At 44.1% G+C, this 21,988-nt stretch overlaps 1 protein-coding gene across 4 annotated transcripts in view; it reads left to right on the forward strand.

The window, feature by feature from the left end:
* Positions 1-2,095, forward strand: part of ldb1b (LIM-domain binding 1b) — an 80,422-nt gene extending 78,327 nt beyond the window's left edge. For all 4 annotated transcript variants that reach the window (XM_084317869.1, XM_084317870.1, XM_084317871.1 and 1 more), the window contains one exon: positions 1,786-2,095. In XM_084317869.1, the coding sequence (XP_084173995.1) occupies positions 1,786-2,016 (231 nt within the window). In that variant the 3' untranslated portion in view covers positions 2,017-2,095. The remainder of the gene's footprint in view (positions 1-1,785) is intronic.
* Positions 2,096-21,988: the final 19,893 nt, after the last annotated feature.

Consider the following 21,988-nt stretch of genomic DNA (forward strand, 5'->3'; position numbering starts at 1 on the left):
TCAGTGGTGATGTAGTGTGCAGTAACTAATTGTACTTGTAGGGCTGTCGACGAATATTCTATATTGAAATTAATAATCGACTTGTAAATTTTTTTTAGAAATAATTATATTAGAATGTGAAAAAAACAGACCCCCGGTGGGCGGTCGTTAGTGGTTAACATACCGTTGTATTCGTTCGGTACACTACACAGCCGTTCGGTACGGTACGGTACACATACTACACACTGAAACGGTTCGGTTCGGTACGGATACATGTACCTTTACACCCCTAATGTACATACAGGTCATGTGTTGATGTACAGTTTACAATAATACATGTACATACATAATAAGGCACACAACTCAAGAGAGAGGGGCTACTTATATACAGTATGGCCTGGCACCATCTTTCTCCCCTGTGAGTTTAATCTTCCTCTGTTAGCAAAGCAATAATACACAAGAGGCAATCACGCTATAATATAGCCTCATGTGTATTACTGCTACTATGCAACAGTTTAACAATTGCATTCATGGTAAACTAACAATTGTAGTTATTTAGCAGTGACTAAATGTATTGTTGTTGTTCGGATCATTTATATTGCTGTAGAATCTACAGTGTAGATGATGCAAAGTAACGAGAATGTAGATGAAGCTATTTGCTAAATTAATCACAGTATCTGCTAAAAGGCTGGGAATTGCTGTGGTTACTATGGTAATGGGCTGTACCCGACTCAGAATTTTCTTAGTTGAATCGGATTCGGCAGGTCGATACGATGATTTGATTAGGTTCTATGGACAGTAATACCTTCCGTAAATTTTCTATCTGATAGCTGTAGCTATTATTTAGCGCATCTCTCAAACATACTTTTGCTGGTCTGGACTGATCCTCTGAGCTCCTCCAGTCAAGCTTTTGCTGCTGCAGGGTTTAAATCCAAAAGATTGCCAAATCCTTCCGTCGCCTCTAGACCCTTCTTTCTCCCCTTCATGTTAAGTTAAATCTACTCTACTACTAGAAATGAAGGTGAAACTTTCTAAGCTGTTATCTCTATATATATATATATATATATATATAAAACGACGTCTCGACTCAAATAATCTCAGTCGACTGAGGGGTTGCCGACTAATAATATCGATGACTTTCTGGGGGCAGCCAGCCCTAGTAACCAAGGACTCTAATTTGGCAGGTGGCGGATGCGTCGAAGCTGGTCTAAGTGGGGAAAAGGGCATTTTTCAATCACAAGTGTCCTTTTTGACCGAATTAACCATTCCGTGTTGTCAGTAATATATCAGGGGGTCAGGTCTCGTTAGTCCTGTTAGTCCCCGTTATCAAGATGGTGACAGAATGACCCAACTCTTTGAACTGACTTTGGTGTGAATAACCTCCAAATAACATCCCCTCAAACATTGAAGATCTCATTCTAAGAGAAATGTGAGTTCATAATGTGCTCATCATTCATTTAGATGACAGAATTGTGCGCTACGATATCATAATATCATCCCGAATTATCGCCCCCCAACTCACCTAGGTTTAGGTTTACTTTATTTGTTCAAGGGGGACAGTGTAGATTAATAAACATTTAAAAAATTTAAATGCACCCAATTTTAGCCAAAAAGGCTCATTTACATTGGTAGTCCCCCTGCCAGAAGGTACAGGCTAAAATCTAAAAAAAGAGTTAGCAATACAAACGGAATACAAGCGAGATAAATAACATTACAATAAAAACAAAAGCACATGTAGTAGGACATAAGATAGGGATACAGGGCACAATACCGCGTGACACGGTTTCCCTCTTTTCCCCCTTGCAGGACGTTATGGTGGTAGGAGAACCCACTCTGATGGGCGGTGAGTTCGGCGACGAGGACGAGCGTCTGATCACGCGGCTGGAGAACACGCAGTTCGACGCGGCCAACGGCATCGACGACGAGGACAGCTTCAACAACTCGCCCGCACTCGGGGCCAACTCCCCCTGGAACAACAAGGCCCCCTCCAGCCAGGAGAGCAAGAGCGACAACCCCACCTCGCAGGCGTCGCAGTAGAGCCACAGAGAGACCCACAACCTCAGACCCCCCACTCCATCCACCCCTCAACCCTCTCCAGTCAGCCCCTGGAGAGCCAGAGGAGCACTCCTAACTAACCACACATCCCTCTGTAGAGGCCTGATTTCTGTCCCAACAACTCGGGACACAGGTCGCCCCCCCATCCCCCAAGAAGCTCGATCCATCCCTTCACCAGACATTCTATTTGAGCTTCATGTAAAAAAAAAAAAAAAAGGCTTCAGTTTTTCAGTGACTGTCCCAAAACTTAGGCTCCATGTCCCGGCTCTCGTCTCCCTCCTCCCTTATCTCATAGCAGAAAGGTTGTGTCTGAGCTCGTCTTCAAAAGGTCCAGATGTGACTGAAATAGATGTGGTGAGAGGCAGGAGATGAGGTTTGATCCCCTCTTCCTTCAGCTCCAGATCTCTAAAGCAAGGAGGGGGAGTGAGGAGAAGGAGGGGGGGGGGGGGGGGGGGGTGAATAGACTAAAGTTGTCGATATTTTAAATGTGCATGTGGGGAGGGTGGGTGGGCTGGGGGGGTAGTGATGGTGGTAGTCGGGCGTTGAAATGGTGGCAGGTTGCTTAGGGACAGCTTGTCCACCGACCCTCATGAACATGCTTCTCAACTCTGGTCTGCTCTGCTGACGTGAAACTCACATTTACTCTAGGTTGTTGTGGAGAGAGAGAGAGATTGTGCGTGTGTGCGCATGTGTCCCATGTGCAAGCGTGTGTGTGTGTTTTGGGGGGTGGGGTGACGAGGGTAACCTGTCAGAAACACGAGCAGGAACTTTGCCAAAGCAGGTGGACCAGAGCTAAGAAGCATTCTGTTAAGAAACCATTGAACACTGGTAGGAGAGCTCAACTGTGGCACTAGGGATGCTGTCTCGACTCACACACACACACACACACACACACACACACACACACACATACACGTACACACACACACAGGGTGTGAACTACAGCGGGCCAGGGGGAACTTGGCTCCTCTTGATAAGACACAATACAAAAGATATTTACTTGTCTGTAAAGTATGAATTGATCATGTTTTTTGAACCTGGACGGCTGGCCTACAATAGCGAATGTCCCTGACTGACTCCCTCCCTATTGTTGAAGCATGCGTGACGTGAGTGTCACAGTCAGGTCTGGCTTAACTAGGCATTGCCTAGTCTTGTTTGCCATATGTATTTCCTATTTTCCGTTTATCACCTGATCCATCGGAAAACAAAATGTCCTTTCTCAAGTCCCACTCAGTCTGCACGCCAAATCAGCATCGTTCGTGTCTTTTGTTTTAGTAGCCAGCAAATGAGTCGTATCCACAAGAAAGCAATGCCGTTTAACACTTGACGTTCCACCTGCTGGGACAGCTGCCCAGCACTGACCCTCCAACATCCAGGTCTGCAATGCAGATTATTTTTATGTATCAGATGTGCTGATATGAAGCAAGTGGGCTTGCATGGGTGTTCCTATGCAACGACGAGTCAGTCGGCCCTGTCTGAGACACAGGCGGGAAGCCCTGGAAGCCACGGTGTAGTTCACACACCACACATACACGTCACACACACACAGTGATTGAAGGATTTTCAGTCCCCTAGTGCCCAGGCCTTCTCTGCTTAGACAAATAGCAGATGCAACCTTTTGAACAGAGAGCATTTAAGACACACACACACAAACATACAATTACACATTTTAAGAGTTTTTATACCAGTATCTACTTTCCCTAGAATGTTTCTTTTTTTCATTCTCATTTAAATTGTTACTTTTTATTTTCTACCAATATTTGAAAAGCTACAGACCAAGGAGCAACACAGGACTTTTAACCCCCCGCCCCCCACCTCTAAAATATATTTGTTTGTATCTTTTATGTTTATAAAAGAGAAATAATTTAGTGTGGATGTTTTTTATTTTGTCTCTTTTTTTTGTTTTTTTTTTTGTTGAGATTTGACTTTTTTGTGTATTTGTGCTTGTATATTTAAGGTAGTAGCAAAGTTCAGTCTGACTGTAATAAAATGTATTCTTACTTAGAGTTACCTAAAGCCATCCCGATCTAATGTAAAGAAAGACAAAAAAAGAAAAAGGAGAAAAAAGACACTCATGAACTTTCCTCTCTTTCTCCAACCCCCCCCCCCCTACCTCCCCCCTCTTTTTTAAAAACTTGTGTAAATTAAATTACAAAAAATCCCAGGGTACAACGTCACCATTTAGAGGTGGTTTGTGTATTTTACAGCTTCATTTTGTTGTGGATTTCTATTTATTTTGGGGTATTTCTTTTCTTTTTCTCCAGACATTCACTCTTGTATATTTTCACGTACGCAGATCTCACCTTCCCGTCTTCATAGGTATCCAGCATTTTTTCAAATCGGTATGTTGGGTGCATTTTTTAATTAGCCGATCGCGTTCACGTTCGATCTCTGGCTGGAACATTTTTATTAGCTTGTTTTTGTTTTGGCAAGATTGTCCTCATATCTGTGTGGTCTCTTTTATCATAAAGCCACAGAGTGGCACCCTCAGCCCTCTAAAATGTAAGACGAAGCTCTTCTAAAACCAGCTTTACATCACCCTCCATTAGTCAAACGTGTTGGAAGTAGCGGAGAGACTGTCTGTAGATAACCCGAAGCCCAGTTACTGTCATGTACATTTCCATTTCACAGCCACAGAACAGTTCTGATGGGAGGTTGAATGGTGACGTGTACCCTCTGCAGACCCTGTAGAAATAAATCATTGTTTGATATATATTTTTTTGATTTGGTTAGTTTTTGCCCTTGATAATTAATGTATGGTACCAATAAAAAGATACATTTTCACTTTAAATGATCATGGAGTTGGTTGAATTTTCATTGGGAAAATCGGTGTACTTGTTTGATATTTGGGTTGATTCAGTGAGTGCCAAGTCTGGTAATAATTCTAGGTCAGACAAATTGACCAAATAATTAACTGAAATAACAATGAAATAAGATGTTGTGACCACAGGTATTCTTTCATCACAGCGGTTCAAGTGTTCGGTTAAGTCAAGTGTTCCTTTTATTAATCCCCAAATTTTGTATAATTGAATAGAATGCCAATACACTATAGGCAATGTATACTCTATTGATAATATTGTATACATGGTAATGACACACTGTGCCAGAGTCTGTGCAGTGTTTAGTAGTTGAGACTCAAACAGTCCTAACAGTTCTCATGTTCTCCAGCCATTAGTTCTCCCAACTATTGGCAGCAGTCCATGCCCACGGTTGTGGAACCTGATGACTACTGGCATGAAGGACTGACCAGGGACTGCTCCTCATGGAGAGGGTGGGAGGGGTTTTCCAGGATAGCGTCCAGCTTTTTCCATGTCCTACTCTCAGTCACCACCTCTAATTTGACCCCCACTACAGAGCTAGCCTTCCTCACCAGCTTGTTGAGTTGATGCCCCCCCCCCCCAGCATACCATGGCAAAGAAAAGTAGTTACACATGACTATGCCAACAGACTAACTGCAAAGCTTGGAGGGAGCATGTTTCTCTGGAAGCAACATAGAATACTTTTCATACTTGGCAGAATGTAGATATTTGAGGCTGCGTTATCAGTATAATGACTTCAATGTAAGTGTGTCTTGATTGTGTTATCTTTTTCAATGCAAATTTAATCTAGGACATCCTATGCACTCAGGTGTTTGTGTAGGAGAGCGTGTGTACCTTTGTGCCTGGTTGTTGATTACACTGCTTTCCTGCCTCTTTGTTTGAGTCACCCAACTTGTTTTGTATGCGCTACCAGTCGGTACTGGGCCTTCTCTAGGTCCGGGCCTGGCATCGATCTACCACCAGAGGGCAGCAGTATCCTCTGGTAATAACTGTAAATGGGGCTACTCCTTTGCTCTGTTGTATATAACTATGGGCTACACCTGCTTTCCCAGAAAGGAGGGAACTCTGTTGCACAGATTATCACACTTCTCCTCTCTCTCTTGACACTGGGTATTGTGACACACACACACCATGGTTACTGCAAACAAATGTTCTCTCCTTGCATGCGGTAATGTTATGTATGTATGTCTGTTTATCTCTACATATGTGTCACTAATGGTCTGCATTCAATGCAGTCTCACCCAAACAGCAGTGCAAGAGAAGCCCACACATAGATTTTAATTTACAGCCACACCTTTATGTATTGACGTTTCGATCCAACGCAGATCTTCATGAGGTCGTCTCATAGAAATGCTGTCGATAGATAAAAGGTGCATAAATGGAAATCCATATTCGTTGGGACGTGGGCTTAGGTCTGGGTCAGAGGACCCGAGAGGCCTTGCTGGACTTTAATGTCAAGTCAAGTGTTCCTTGGGGGGGGGGGGGGGGGGCACGGGCAGATAAAGATAATAATAGAAATAGTAATAATAGAGTAGAACACAGTAATTTTGATTTGATTTGATCTTTATTTATCTCAAACATTTCAACCATAAAACAAACACAAATTTGTAATAACAAAAACAAAATAAAATACAATATATCAGCATAGCTCAAGACAATGGTTTTGTTTGAGAAGGGACAGAATGAAGCAAATCTTATCTGGTCCTGCCCATTCCTTCCAATATCATATTAATATGTAATAAGTTATCTATCGATATCGAAAAAGAATATACCTATCCACTACAGCAAAAGATAAATAAATTATTACAAATACTAGTTCATGTTATTTTTCAAGCTCCTCTAACTTATACTTAATCATAGTGGAATGGCCGAATTCAATTAATAATAATGATAGTATACATATACATAGTATATATGGTAGCAGCACACTGCCCCAGAGTCAGCAGCTCAGTAATAAAGAGTGGCGGCCGGGCCATTTTACTGACGCTTTTAGATGCATTATATTGTGGTGCATCTTGTGCCCATAATTGATTTGTTAACCTTCTCTTTGTTGTTGAGCAGACAGACAATCAATTCAGACAAGCTGCTGCAAAACATCAGTGTGACAGCTTGATTGTAGAGGACGCCCCCATCTGTCCTCTGTCTTCTCTTCATTTCCAATTTTGTCACGTTTTCTTTTTTGTCAATGGATAGTTTGGTAAATGACTGCATTTATATATCGCTTTTATCCAAAGCGCTTTATAATTTGTTCCTCACATTTTAGCCATTCATCACACATTCACACACCGACGGCAGAGGCAACCATGCAAGGTGCCAACCTGCTCATCAGGAGCAATTAGTGGTTAAGTGTCTTGCTCAAGGACACTTTGACACGCTGCCTGGGAGGAGCGGGAATCGAACCCGGGAACCTCCGGATTACCAGACGACTGCTCTACCCCCCCGAGCCACTGTCGCCCCAGTTTGCTGAGCACAATTACCGGTACAACCTTTAACCTTTTCACTACCACACTACAGAAGGTTAACCTTTCACTACCACACTACAGAAGGTTAAGCTTTCACTACCACACTACAGAAGGTTAACCTTTACACTACCACACTACAGACGGTTAACCATCTGTAGTGTGGTAGTGAAAGGATTAACCCTTTGTCATGTGGCAGTGAAAGGGTTAACCTTCTGTATTGACGCAGTGAAAGGGTTAACCATTTGGTAGTGTGGTAGTGAAAGGGTTAACTAATGGATTACTGGTGAGTGAGCACATTGCCCAGAGGTGTGAACCATTCTACCTGCTCTGATGCTTCCCCTCTCCCAGCAGAGCTCCGCGGCTCCCCTCCCCTCTCAAAGGTCCTCTCTAGCAGCCTCCTATACGTCCTCCAACCATACAGGTCTCCATGACTGATGCCCTGACAATATTCTGTAAACTGAGTTCTGCCACACCCATTGTGCAAATCCATTGTGCAAATAATACATCAAAGACAATAAAGCCACGGTCATCATCACAGCAGACTAGCATCTCAGAAGATCCAATAGTAGAGGCTACTGTACAACCAAAAGAGAAATGCTGCTGAATAATATGGAGAAACTTACTCCTTGCATTAAACCTGAAATTACAAGTATTGGTCTATTTTCTGCATTGCTGTAATCTGTCTATGTAATGCTAATTTTATGTCTAATTTAGTCTTTTTGCAATGGTTGTGTGTGTGTGTGTGTGTGTGTGTGTGTGTGTGTGTTTGCTTACATCTTGCTCTACAAATGTGTGCCACCAATCCACCATGATGGATTTATTTTTCCTATTTTTAAATGTTGTGAATTTCCTGAAGCCGTTTTTAAGTTTTGAATTATCTATATGGCTGTCATAAACTAATGCCATGCAGGTCTTATATAGAATGAAAGAGCTACTGTCCAGATGCCAGGTCTTATATTGAATGAGAGAGCTAGTGTCCAGATGTCAGGTCTTATATTGAATGAAAGAGCTAGTGTCCAGATGTCAGGTCTTATATTGAATGAAAGAGCTAGTGTCCAGATGCCAGGTCTTATATTGAATGAGAGAGCTAGTGTCCAGATGTCAGGTTTGATATAGAATGAGAGAGCTAGTGTCCAGATGTCAGGTCTTATATAGAATGAGAGAGCTATTGTCTAGATGTCAGGTCTTATATAGAATGTGAACTAACCTACTACTGACTGTGTGAACTAGCCCAGGGGTTCCCAAACTTTTTCAGCTCGAGACCCAAAAGAGAAATTTGGTGTTTCCCCGGGACCCAAACTTACAAAAATACATCATGAATTGCCATAACATACATTTATAAACTACTGATAAAGAACACAACGAACCATGAATTTCAAATGTATATGAAATGTATTTATTTAATTATAAAAGTACATCACAGCAATAATCAGAGTGTAATGTTAAGTTGCTCACCACCTCATAACATATGTACATACAATTTTGTAACACTGAACAAACATATTCTACTCTCCTTTCTATTTCTCACCCCTTTTTCAACTCTCCATTTCTTACCCCTTCCCTCAGTCCCTCAACCTTAAACCCCAACATTGAGCAACATTCTGATTAGTTAGATTTGTACTGACTTATTTTAAAATGCTACTGACCTGACATCATGCTAGAAGGGGTATAATATTTCATCTATGGCACAATGAAATCTAATGAGAGGTATATGCAGGTCTATTCTGGGCTTGGTTTTTGAAAGTGCTATTCTGAGGTCATGCTGAGCATTTAGTCTGTTTCTGTATTTGTTTATCAGGTATGCTAGAGTAGAAAACCCAGATTCACATAAGTATGTGGTGCCAAACTGAATCAATACATCTACAGCTTGCTCCGGGGTTGTCACCAGCTTGGCTGGCCGTTCACACTAATACAATTGGCAGTATTAGAGGGTGGGAGAAGCTGGCGGGTGGGTCCGGGTCGTTGTAAACAGCGACTCCTACAGTTTGGTCAGGGCGCCTGCTAAGCGCGGATAGGATCTAAGGGCGGTAGTGTGATCCTTCCACACGTTACACGCTCTCAGTGAGAGTCCGCGCTGCCAGGTGAAAAGAAGCGGTTGATTGGCTAGACGTGTGTCGGAGGAAGCACATGATAGCCTCCACTCTCCCAGACCGACTGTGGGGGGTAAGTGCGCAGCGACCAGGAAGGGGATTGGGAATTGGCATAACGACTAACATTGGGATGGGAGAAAATCGGAGGAAAAAGGAGGGGGAAAAAGATTTTAAAAAAAAATTAAAAATACATCTACAGCTTAAAAAAAAGAAAAAAGTATAATAGTTTTTTTATTATTATTATTGGCAACCCAATAAAAACGGGTCCGCGACCCATTTTGGGTCACGACCCAGAGTTTGGGAAACGCTGAACTAGCCTACTGCTGAATGTGTGATTGCACCACGCCTGTGGAACAGCCTCCCCATCCAGCTGAGGGCACCACAGAGCCTGGACTCTTTTAAAGCAGGCCTGAAAACCTACCTGTTCAAAAAGGCCTTTGACTGTTAGCTTTTTATTTTTATTTTCTTGTGCTGTTGTTTTTTCATTCTCTGTTTATACTATGTTTTTAATTAACTATGTTCTATTTTTATCTTATTTTTATTCTGTATTTTATTTGTTTTACTAATAACTAGTTTATTTTTAAACTATGTTTTAACCCTGTAGTGTAGCACTTTGGGATCCCAGCAAACAAAAAGTGCATTACAAATTCAATCTATTATTATTATTACCTGTAACAGTAGAACAAATTAAATGATCACCGTAAATAAGAGTATACAATATAACTAATCGTTACATTTCAGTTAGGTGTGTCATGTTTTCTTGTTGACAGCTGTCTTCGTGATAGCAAAATATAGCTTGACGTAACGTTAGCAGGCTTAATTTACATTGTGGCCTTAGTTGTTATGGGTATGTTAGTAGGAAAAATATAGCGACATAGCGTTATGCTCGTTAAAGACAGGCTGTAGCCTAGTCACACTTGTGAATTGTTCTACTTCTTCTCGGCGTCCTTGAGTCAACACACCTCTAATCTGTCTGTCTAATTTCAACAGATTGATGGACGTGCAGTGACTATGCCATAACTGCAACGTCTTGTTGTAGTTCTTTAACAAAAAAATTAAATGGCACCTACAAACGATGTAATTTAATGAAGGCAATCGCAGAAGGAACACAATTACGTTGAATTCAAGTTCACAGTGCAAAGCTGGTCCTGAGGAGGATCAGGGGTCAGTGGGGTGAAAGGTGAGAGCTCATTCGTTGAGCTGGCACAGCAGAGCGGATGCTTTGGAGATCCAGTAGTGTCAATTATGTTTTTTTTTTTTTTTTTATCTTTTTCCTCCGATTTTTCTCCCATCCCAATGTTAGTCGTTATGCCAATTCCCAATCCCCTTCCTGGTCGCTGCGCACTTACCCCCCACAGTCGGTCTGGGAGAGTGGAGGCTATCACGTGCTTCCTCCGACACACGTCTAGCCAATCAACCGCTTCTTTTCACCTGGCAGCGCGGACTCTCACTGAGAGGGTGTAACGTGTGGAAGGATCACACTACCCCCCTTAGATCCTATCCGCGCTGAGCAGGCGCCCCGACCGAACTGTAGGAGTCGCTGTTTACAACGACCCGGACCCACCCCGCCAGCTTTCCCACCCTCTAATACGAGATGCTTCCAGCTGCAGCCGTTCAGACCAGCGCTTACAAACCCCGCACATACAAGCCCCGCACATAGCAACCCCTCGCTTCCATTGGCTGATTTTGGTGACGTGATTTGGGTCCCACCCAATGGCTGAGGTTCTGCAGACGCCTCTCTGATTGGTTGGGCTCCATTTCTGCAGCCCCCTCTTTGATTGGTTGAGCGAAGCCCCTCTCTGATTGGTTTATCTCGCCATGCGGTAAAATGCGGATGTAATGTTATCATCTCAAGAAGATACAAATAAATATACTACCAGATTCGCGTTTATAACGTTATTTCGCGTGACTTCGCGGTTTATTCATAACGTTATGCACATTTCACAACACAGCCAGCTGTCAGAAACTGTACATTGTAACGTTATATGTTTATTCACGTAACGTTATTTCACGTGACGCGTTCAACTTGTTTACACTCCCCACTTACTGAAACTGTACCATGACGCACTCCCCACTTAACCCAGTTAATGCCTTAACTAGACAGTTAACAATATAACATTTAGATTAATTAACCCAGTTAATGCCTTCACTAGACAGTTAACAATATAACATTTAGATTAACACAGTTAATGCCTAACTAGACAGTTAACAATATAACATTTAGATAGAGAGGCTGGTGGTCAAGTCAAGAGTTTTATTTGTCACAAGTTGTTTATTTGCATACACGTTTATGGGACAGTTTTCTACACCTGACTGAACGGTCTGGGGACAAATGATTAAGGTGGGGTTACAATGATATCAAGGATGAATATGAAAAAGGGGATCTGATCTGATGGTACTTGTACTTTATAATGTGTTATATATGTATGTACATGGATTTTATGTCCGGATGGTATATCTATGGAATGGTCACTGTCTCTATCACACTCTCATATGCGCATGTTTAGCCGCATACAAGTATCTAGGATACACATATTCGTATGTGTACATAATAGGTTTACACACACTCATATGCACAAGGCTAAGTTATACATGTCAGGGGCACACATACATGCACATACTCACTTATAGGAAATAGGCATACACACACCTACATATACACATAGTTGAGGTATAGGCTCTCACTGACACATATGGGGGATATACATGTACATAGGAGACACACACATACGTAGCTGAGACGCACATATATATGCACACCTGAGATATACACTCACATAGGGGGCGGAGGCACGCATGGATACGAGACACACACAAGAGATAGGAGTACAGTCGCATACCTGGAAGATGCACACACACACACATGTGAGGCATGTACACATGCTTACGTGATACACGTACCCACATACATATGTTGGAGACACACATGCATGCATGCTATCATGCACACCTACATGTGTCTGGGACGCTTTCTCTCACATGCAATATGGAGAAGGGTGGCATCCCGATAGAGGATGCAGCACATACCTGCTCGCAGGTAGATCGGTCTACATGCAAAGTATATATATCAGGGATGTATACGCACAATGTATAGTATAGTATTTTTCTTTTTTTCGTAAGTATTTTTTATTTTCCATGTCAGTTGTTAATGTATTTGTATGAGTCCTTTACATGTTTTGTATGTTCTTACAAAAAAAGAAAAAGGCAAATCTTGGAAGTTGCATATGGTGATGTGGAAAGAGATGTTTTGAATATTGGAGAGATTTGTGCAAAAAATATCAAAAAAAAAAAAAAAATTAAATGCGGGTGGTCGTGCCCGCAAAGATGTGCATAATACAATAGTAATAACATATAATAGAATCCAATAGAACGACATTGTGCAATAAAACAAGTAAACAGAGTAGGGCATATCGGTATATGTACATAAGTTATTTACAGAGCATGGTAGGACATGCTAGGTCCTGTGGTAGTGCAATATTAGCTACGGATGAGGCACTGGGTCTTTATGTACATGCTATATTGGTGGTCAATGTCACTTCGGATTGCTACGACACATCTCTACTGCTTGTGACAGGCTGTGGTGCGTTCCAGACTTTACTCCTGTTGGGAAACTATAGCGATGGTCTGTGCTCACCACACTTTTCTTCGGCCTCCCCGCAGCGAGCTGTCGTCGACCCCCGAGCTTCATTTTACGACGGGCAACAGAGGTGGGTTGAGCCGCTATACTTGGCCCAGCACGGTTAGCGACTCGCCTGAGTGCGTGTGCACGTTTTGATGCATGGCTGATACCAGAGCGGCCGAAGGTGTGTAGCGCTGACAGCAGCTTGGAGGGATTCCCCTTCAGCTGATTGAAGGTCTTTATCATGGCTTTATCATCACCACCCTCTGTAGAGCCTCTTGCTCTGCCTTTGTGCAGCTGGATAACCACACAGACTTCACACAGACTGTCTGTACAATACTGCTGTAGGCCTATAATACTTATGTAAATAAGTAAGGCAATTGAAATATATCTGCAGTACAGCTCAATACACACAATTGTTAAGGGGATGCAGACCAGAGAAAGACTTCCGTCTTGTTTACATCAGGGTCCCCCATTTTCAATTCATCATAAATGTACAGTTCCCTCCCCCTTGTATATATTTACTGTATGTCACAAATGTAACAGTACTGCATGGTCTGCATCCCCTTAACAATTGTGTGTATTGAGCTGTACTGCATTCTGCAATCTGTTAATAAAGTTTTCAATCAATCAATCAATAAATCAATAAATCAATCAATCAATCAATCAATCAATCAATCAATCGGTCACTGTACCCATTCTGCAATCTGTTAATAAAGTTTTCAATCAATCAATCAATCAATCAATCGGTCAGGTCACGTGTACCCATTCTACAATCTGTTAATAAAGTTTTCAATCAATCAATCAGGGCCTGTGGTCACGTGTACCCATTCGGCAATCTGTTAATAAAGTTTTCAATCAATCAATCAATCTGTTAATAAAGTTTTCAATCAATCAATCAATCAATCAATCAATGAATCAATCAATCAATCAATCAATCAATCCCGCAGTGCAACGTGACCCAAATCATACGGCAATCTGTTAATAAAGTTTTCAATCAATCAATCAATCAATCCCGCAGTGCAACGTGCAACGTGACCCAAAATCACGTGACCAAAATCAGCCAATGGAAGCGAGGGGTTGCTATGTGCGGGCTTGTATGTGCGGGGCTTGTAAGCGCTGGTCTGAACGGCTGCAGCTGCATACTATTGTCTAATACAGCCAATTGTATTAGTGTGAACGGCCAGCCAAGCTGGTGACAACGCCGGAGCTGTGAGCTGGATTCGAACAGGCGTCTCCGGTGTTGGTGACGAACGCAATCTCCGCTACGCCACCTGACCGCCCATGTGTCAATTATGTTTTAAGACGTGAATAACCTGTTACTTTCCATGGTTTCTCAAGCCAAGAAGTGGCGAGCCAGGCATTTCTTTATAATGAGCCCTGGCTGTTGCTATTTCTTCGAGTAGCGTGTATTCAGTGACAATCAATCAATCAATCAATCAATCAATCAGGGGGACCCTGATGTAAACAAGACGAAAGTCTTTCTCTGGTCTGCATCCCCTTAACAATTGTATGTATTGAGCTGTACTGTACTGTACCCATTCTGCAATCTGTTAATAAAGTTTTCAATCAATCAATCAGAGATGGAGCGATTAGGCAATAATCATCCATATCAAAGACACCATCAGTCAGCCTGGTGTTCCACAAGGAAGCGTACTAGGACCGTTACTGTTCCTAATTTATGCAAATGACATGTCGTCAGCTTGTGACTGCAACTTGTTCCTGTTTGCGGATGACTCAGCCCTGCTGGTCTCTGACAAGAACAAGTTGCAGGTTGAAAAAGCCCTCAGCTTGGAACTCGGCAGAATCTGCACCTGGCTCGCAGATAACAAACTATCATTACACCTGGGTAAAACAGAGTCCACTTCGGATCAAATAACAAACTCAGCAAGACAAACGGCTTCTCTGTTACAATGGGTGACAATATTGTCACAAGGAAAGATGAAATTATTACATACCTGGGGTCCATCCTAGAGGCAAATCTTTCCTGTGTGACAAAATGGCAAACAATGTAATCAAAAAAGTCAACCAAAGAACAAGATTCTTGTACCGGATCTCCTCTCTGGTAAACAAGAATACCCTGAAGACTCTAGTAGGAGCACTCATTCAAGGGTACTATGCTTGCACCTCATGGTACCAAAGCACCTCAAAGGCACTAAAAACAAGATTACAAACATCACAAAACAAACTGGTCAGACTACTGCTTGACCTTACTCCTAAAACATACCTCACCCCAGCCCATTTTGACAACCTAGGATGGCTTAGAGTAGACGACAGAGTACAGCAACTTGCAATGGGCCTGGTCTACAAGATACACTACACCACTAAGGTACCCATGTACATGTCGAGGTACTTCCCAAGGTCAGTGAATACCACGACCACAACACCAGCGGGAGTTCCACAAATCATGTGCAACCCAGATTCGGCTCAAACAAGGGACTAAACACGTTTCGCAATTATGCCACATCAATGTGGAACGCCCTACCCACAGCCGTAAAAAAATTTGAATCCCTACCCACCTTCAAAATCGCTCTCAAAGAGCACCTACGGGAGGCTGCGATTAGAAACTGGCCCCCGTAAATGTCCGAACACCCTCCCACCCCCTCCTAATGTACATTTCCCTCCCCCTTGTATGTATATATTTACTGTTAGGCTCTCTGTTTAACAGTAGGCCTACTGTATATTTGCATATCTTGTATGTCACAAATGTAACTGTTAACAGATTTGGCAATGGGGCGACAATAATGTATACAAGAGGCATGGTATTCTATCTTTGGCCTTGCTCTGCTGGCAGCGGTTTATTTATCATGTAGTCTCATAATACAGCAGCACATATGATCTCCTCTCCGGGAGGGGCAGAAGTGACAAGAAGGAACAGTAGGAGGGAACCAAGGTTTATATAGTCCCAACCTGTTGTAGACAGTAGACGCTCCGCATACAGCGCCCTCCAGTGGACACAGATATACATGCAGTCATGAGGGCAGTAGAGAGAGCAATTACAGTCAGTTACAACCATACATACACCCTCTATATTCAACACTCCCACTTATGGTTGCTTAACATTCTGTATGGACTCTTCAAAACAATTTACAAAGGAAATAACACAGTCTTAGAACATCAAAAAGAGTATGGCATTCAATATTTACACACCAAACATAACCTCTGCAAATCTTTTCAATTTCAGTTTGGAAGCAGGTTTCGTCATAGCGTCTGCTACCATGTCATCTGTTGGACAATAAATCAGTGTCATTCTTTCTTCTCTGATGACAGATCTGATGAAATGGTACTTTATGTCCATATGCTTACACCTCTGTCGGCACACAGGGTTTCTCGCAATGGCAATAGTACCTGGGTTGTCCTCATAAACAACAGTTTTCTTATATACATAGTTATCCATCCCTCCGAGCAGTTGTTCTAGGTAAATACACTCCTGTATCGTCATGGCCAGAGCCATGTACTCTGCTTCATAAGTTGACAGTGCTACTGTGGGCTGCTTCTTTGTTTTCCATGAAACCAGTGAGCTGTTTGTGTTTAAACTAACACAGTATCCAGTTGTACTCCTTCTATCTGTTGTGTCAGCAGCCCAATCTGCATCACTGTAGGCTTTAAGCCCTAGGCCTTCGCTGCTCTTTCTGAAACAAAGTAGTTTATCTACTGTACCTTTTAGATAACGAAAAACATGTTTTACTGTGATCCAGTGTTCCTCTGTGGGATCAGCGAAATGCTGTGACAACTTACTCACTACAAAACACAGGTCAGGGCGGGTACATGTTGTTAAGTAGATGAGGCTACCCACGGCTTCCCTGTACATTTTTACTAGGGGTGCACCGATGTATCGGTCGGGTATCGGTATCGGCCGATAAGTGCCTTGTTGACTGCAATCGGCCTATCGGCCGATAAGCTCGAATGTGCCGATGGCAGTAGCCGATAAATATCCATCAATTTGTGTAGCATCAAGACAAAAAAAAGTTCACTCGCGACCTACCTGCACAACGCCGCCCCCGGCCCACACACACACACACACAAGCTACTGCATCAAAGTTACTACTTATGATTAACAAGGCATTCGTTTTGTGGAATTAACATTATATAGTTAGTGTTACACGTTCATAACATCAGCATATTATTTACCCGAACGTAGCAAGCGTTCATACTTCATACTGATCAGTTCCTTCCGTTGCTCACAGAGCCCTGAGCTTTACCCATTCTGCAATCTGTTAATAACGTTTTCAATCAGACACATGTATAGAAAGGCTTTGTTTTATTATAACATGGCAGTAGCCGATAAATATCCATCAATTTGTGTAGCGTCAAGACCAAAAAAAGTTCACTCGCGACCTGTAGTGGATGTCCCTTACGGGCATCCATAGCTGTTGCTGTAAGGCGTGGCGCAGGCGCAGTTGTGTTAGATGAATAAAGACGTTACTTGAAATGGCCACGCTGTCTGAGTCCTTATATGAAACACCACCTAAGCTTTACCACATGGTGTCAGAAGTGTTCAACCCATGTCAGAAGGGTTAACCCGTTACCTAGGAGACGAAGAGAAGAGACTGGTCAAGCGGCGAGAGAGATATTACAGGCTATTACAAGAGATAGCACAACAGCTAACGTTAGCTAACTATGTCGGACGGCGAAGGGGCACCAGCGGCAGCAAGGGCGGCGCCACCAGCACCGGCAGCAGGTCGCGCGCAGACGGACAGTTTCCATGTCAGCGCACCGGAGAAGTTTGACTGCACAGACGGCAAGAACTGGCCGAGATGGATCCGGAGGTTTGACAGATATCGCGTCGCATCGGGACTGGATAGGAAGGGAGAGGCTTTCCAAGTCAATACGCTGATATACTTCATGGGAGATGAAGCGGAGGACATTCTAAATTCTACTCAGCTGAGTGCACAGGAAAGGCTCGTATATGCAACTGTGGTTACGTGTTTGGAAGAACATTTCGTAGGGCGACATAACGTCATATTCGAGCGTGCGCAGTTTAATGTACGTAAACAAGAGCCAGGGGAAGCCGCGGATAGCTTCATAACGGCAGTGCATAAACTCGCAGAACACTGTAACTTTGGGGTGTTGAGGGAGGAGTTAATCCGGGATCGCATTATTGTCGGGATAAAAGACCTGGCCCTTTCAGAGAAACTGCAGCTAGACGCTGACATGACATTGAACAAGGCTATCAGTCAAGTGAAACAGCAGGAAACGGTGAAGCAGCAACAGACTGTGATGCGGGGCGGGGCTACACACACAGAGGAAAGGAGAGAGGTGGATGCGATCTCTCGTCCATTCAAAAAGAAAGAGGCATATGGTCACAAACAAACAGGGTATACCAGAACAAGACAGACAGAGACAGTCAAAAACACAGAGAAATGTCAGAAATGTGGTCGATTTTCCCCCCATAGCTGGAGAGAATGTCCAGCTAGCAATGCAGAATGTAGAAAGTGCCACAAGACAGGGCATTTTGCTGCAGTGTGCCGTTTCGCACAGCCAGTGTATGAGATGCTAGAGGAGGGAGAGTTACAACAGGACACCCTTTTTCTAGGAGAAGTGAAGGATCATGTCTCTGGCTGGCACACAGACATAGAACTCAATGGAGAAGTGATCTCTTTTAAAATAGACACAGGAGCAGCAGTCACTGCTATCCCCACCAGGCTATATAAATATAGCAGAGACGGCCCCTTGATGGCAACAGATAAGAAGCTATATGGGCCCAATAACATGGTGCTGCAGGTAGCAGGGCAAGTCATATGCCAGCTCAAGAGCAAAAGTGGAACGGTTGCCCAGCCGGTATTTGTAGTAGATTCTTTAGTCAGACCCTTATTAGGTCTGCCAGCAGTTGAAGCCTTGCGACTGGTAGAGCGGGTTGATGAACTGGAGGACCCAGGGGACTTTTTCAAGGGTAAATTCCCCACAGTGTTCGCAGGCCTGGGGAGGCTAGAGGGGGATTACTGCATTCGCCTGAAGGAGGATGCAGTACCATACGCACTCACTACTCCACGCAGAGTGCCTATACCACTAGCAGACAAAGTCAAGGAGGAGTTGGAGAGAATGGAAAAAATGGGAGTAATTTCAAGGATAGAAAGGCCAACGCCGTGGTGTGCGGGTATGGTACCCGTGATAAAGCCCAACAAGACAGACATCAGGATCTGCGTGGATCTGACTAGACTCAATGAGGCGGTATGTAGAGAACGACACATACTACCATCGGTAGAGCAGTCATTGGCTCAATTGAATGGGGCAAAGATCTTCACTAAGCTAGACGCACGCTCGGGATTCTGGCAGATTCCCCTATCAGAAGAATGCAGAGAGCTCATCACATTTGTTACTCCATGTGGCCGCTTCTGTTTCAATGTCCTGCCGTTCGGGATCAGCTCTGGTCCAGAACATTTTCAGAGGCGCATGTCGCAGCTCTTGGACGGGCTGACGGGCATAATATGCCACGCAGATGATGTGCTGGTATGTGGCGTAGATAGGGCCCAGCATGATGAGAGGCTCACTGCGGTCCTGTCCAGGCTTCAGGAAGCCGGCCTGACCCTAAATGAAAAGTGCGTGTTCGCACAGACAGAGTTGGTGTTTGTGGGCCACAAAGTCAGTGCAGGGGGCATAGCGCCAGACCCAGAGAAAGTGAGGGCAATAGTAGACATGCCCGCTCCACAAAATGTCGCAGACGTGAGACGGTTCCTGGGCATGGCCACATACATGGGAAAGTTTGTACCTCTTTTCACCGACACTACCAAACCACTACGGGATTTACTGGTGAAAGAGAATGCCTGGGTGTGGGGAGAGGTGCAGCAGACAGCCTTTGAAAAGGTGAAGTCTGATCTGGCCTCAGATAGGGTGCTAGCACAGTACAGGCCAAATGCTAAGACAAGAGTGTCTGCAGATGCATCATCTTTTGGAGTGGGAGCAGTCCTCACCCAAATGCAGGACAAGGAGTGGCGCCCGATATCCTATATCTCACGCAGTCTCTCTGACACAGAGCAGAGATATGCCCAGGTGGAGAAGGAGGCGCTGGCAGTAACATGGGCATGCGAAAGGCTCAGCTCGTATATAATAGGCCTTCAATTTACCATAGAGACCGACCACAAGCCACTGTTGGCTCTGTTAGGTACGAAGGCACTAGATGACTTACCCCCAAGAATCCAGCGCTTTAGGCTTAGACTACTGAGATATACATACCACATAGTATATGTCCCAGGGAAAGCGTTGATAACGGCAGATGCATTATCAAGGGCCCCAATCGTGCGCACACTGACAGAGGAGGAAAGAGAGCTGGAAGGAGAAGCACAGGTGTTTGTTGAGGCAGTACAGCAGGGCCTACCAGCGTCTAAGGCAAAGCTGCAACAGATTGCTGAGGAACAGCAAAAGGACTCTGTCTGCAGACAGCTTATACAGCAGTGCAAAAAGGGGTGGCCAAGACAGGAGGAACTGCCACAGCAGCTAAAGCCCTACTGGATCTACCAGAGTGAGCTATACTGTGCAGGAGGCCTTTTAATGAAAGGACGGAGGATAGTAGTACCAGAGACTTTGCAAACAGAAATGCTGGCACGTTTACATGAGGGACACATGGGGATATCTAAGTGCAGAGCGAGAGCAGAGCAGTCAGTGTGGTGGATGGGCTTAAGTAGTCAGATCGCTAAGGTAGTAACACAGTGTGAAACATGTGTGAAGAGTCAGACACGGCATCCAGAGCCAATGATGCCATCGGCATTGCCTCAGCGGCCGTGGCAAAAGGTAGGGGTGGATATGTTTGACCTAAAGGGCACCACCTACCTGTTAGCAGTAGACTACTATTCAAGGTACATTGAAATAGAGAAAACCCCCATTACCACAACTAAAGGAGTGATCGAGGCGTTAAAGGCCATGTACTCCAGACACGGGGTCCCAGAGGTCCTGCGGAGTGATAATGGTCCACAGTTTGCGTCAGCGGAGTTTGCCGCCTTTGCCACAGATTATGACTTTGCTCATGTGACAAGTAGCCCGTACTTTGCCCAGAGCAATGGAGAGGCAGAGAGAGCTGTCAAGACGGCTAAGTCACTGTTGAGTAAGAATGAAGACCCACACAGGGCACTGTTAGCGTACAGAGTCACACCATTGCAGCATGGACCATCACCTGCTGAGCTCCTGATGGGCAGGAAGCTCCGCTCCCCACTGCCACAGGCGCCGGCCCACCTGAAACCACAATGGCCCAAAACGAAGGCCTTTCAGGAAAAGGACTACCAACTGAAACTGAGACAGACGCAGAACTTTAATGAGAGACACCGGGCCACACAGAGGCCGGAACTGAGACCGGGTCAATCGGTGTGGAAAACGGCCAGCTACGGTGCTCAGGAAGGCTGACACGCCACGCTCCTATGTGGTCCGGGCAGGAGAAGAGGTGGTGAGGAGGAACAGGGCTCATCTGCAAGCTCTCCCTGAACCACAAGAGACACCGACTCCACAGGAGGAGCAAACAACAGAGGAGGAAATAGCGCCAAGCGCCCTGACTAGAGAGAGAGAGAGTACAGAGACTAAAGTGAGAGACGTTCCGAGACGGCAGATAAAGCCGCCAGAATGGCTCAAGGACTACGTTCAGTAAAAGAAAAAAAATGAGTGCTTCACCTTACAGCTAGAAGGCACTTACCTGTATTATCTGTGCAGGGATGTTATGTAATGTTACATCATTATGGTTCTCTTTAGAGTATTTCAACATATACTTGAGGATGTTAGGTTTATTCCTGGGAGAAGGAGAGATGTAATGGATGTCTGTAGTAGATGTCTGAATATACTGGAGGATGTTTATACTTGAGGAGGTTAGGTTTATTCCTGGGAGAAGGGGAGATGTAGTGGATGTCCCTTACGGGCATCCATAGCTGTTGCTGTAAGGCGTGGCGCAGGCGCAGTTGTGTTAGATGAATAAAGACGTTACTTGAAATGGCCACGCTGTCTGAGTCCTTATATGAAACACCACCTAAGCTTTACCACACGACC

Source organism: Notolepis coatsorum (genome assembly GCF_963971535.1).
Source record: "Notolepis coatsorum genome assembly, chromosome: 7".
NCBI lineage: Eukaryota > Metazoa > Chordata > Actinopteri > Aulopiformes > Paralepididae > Notolepis > Notolepis coatsorum.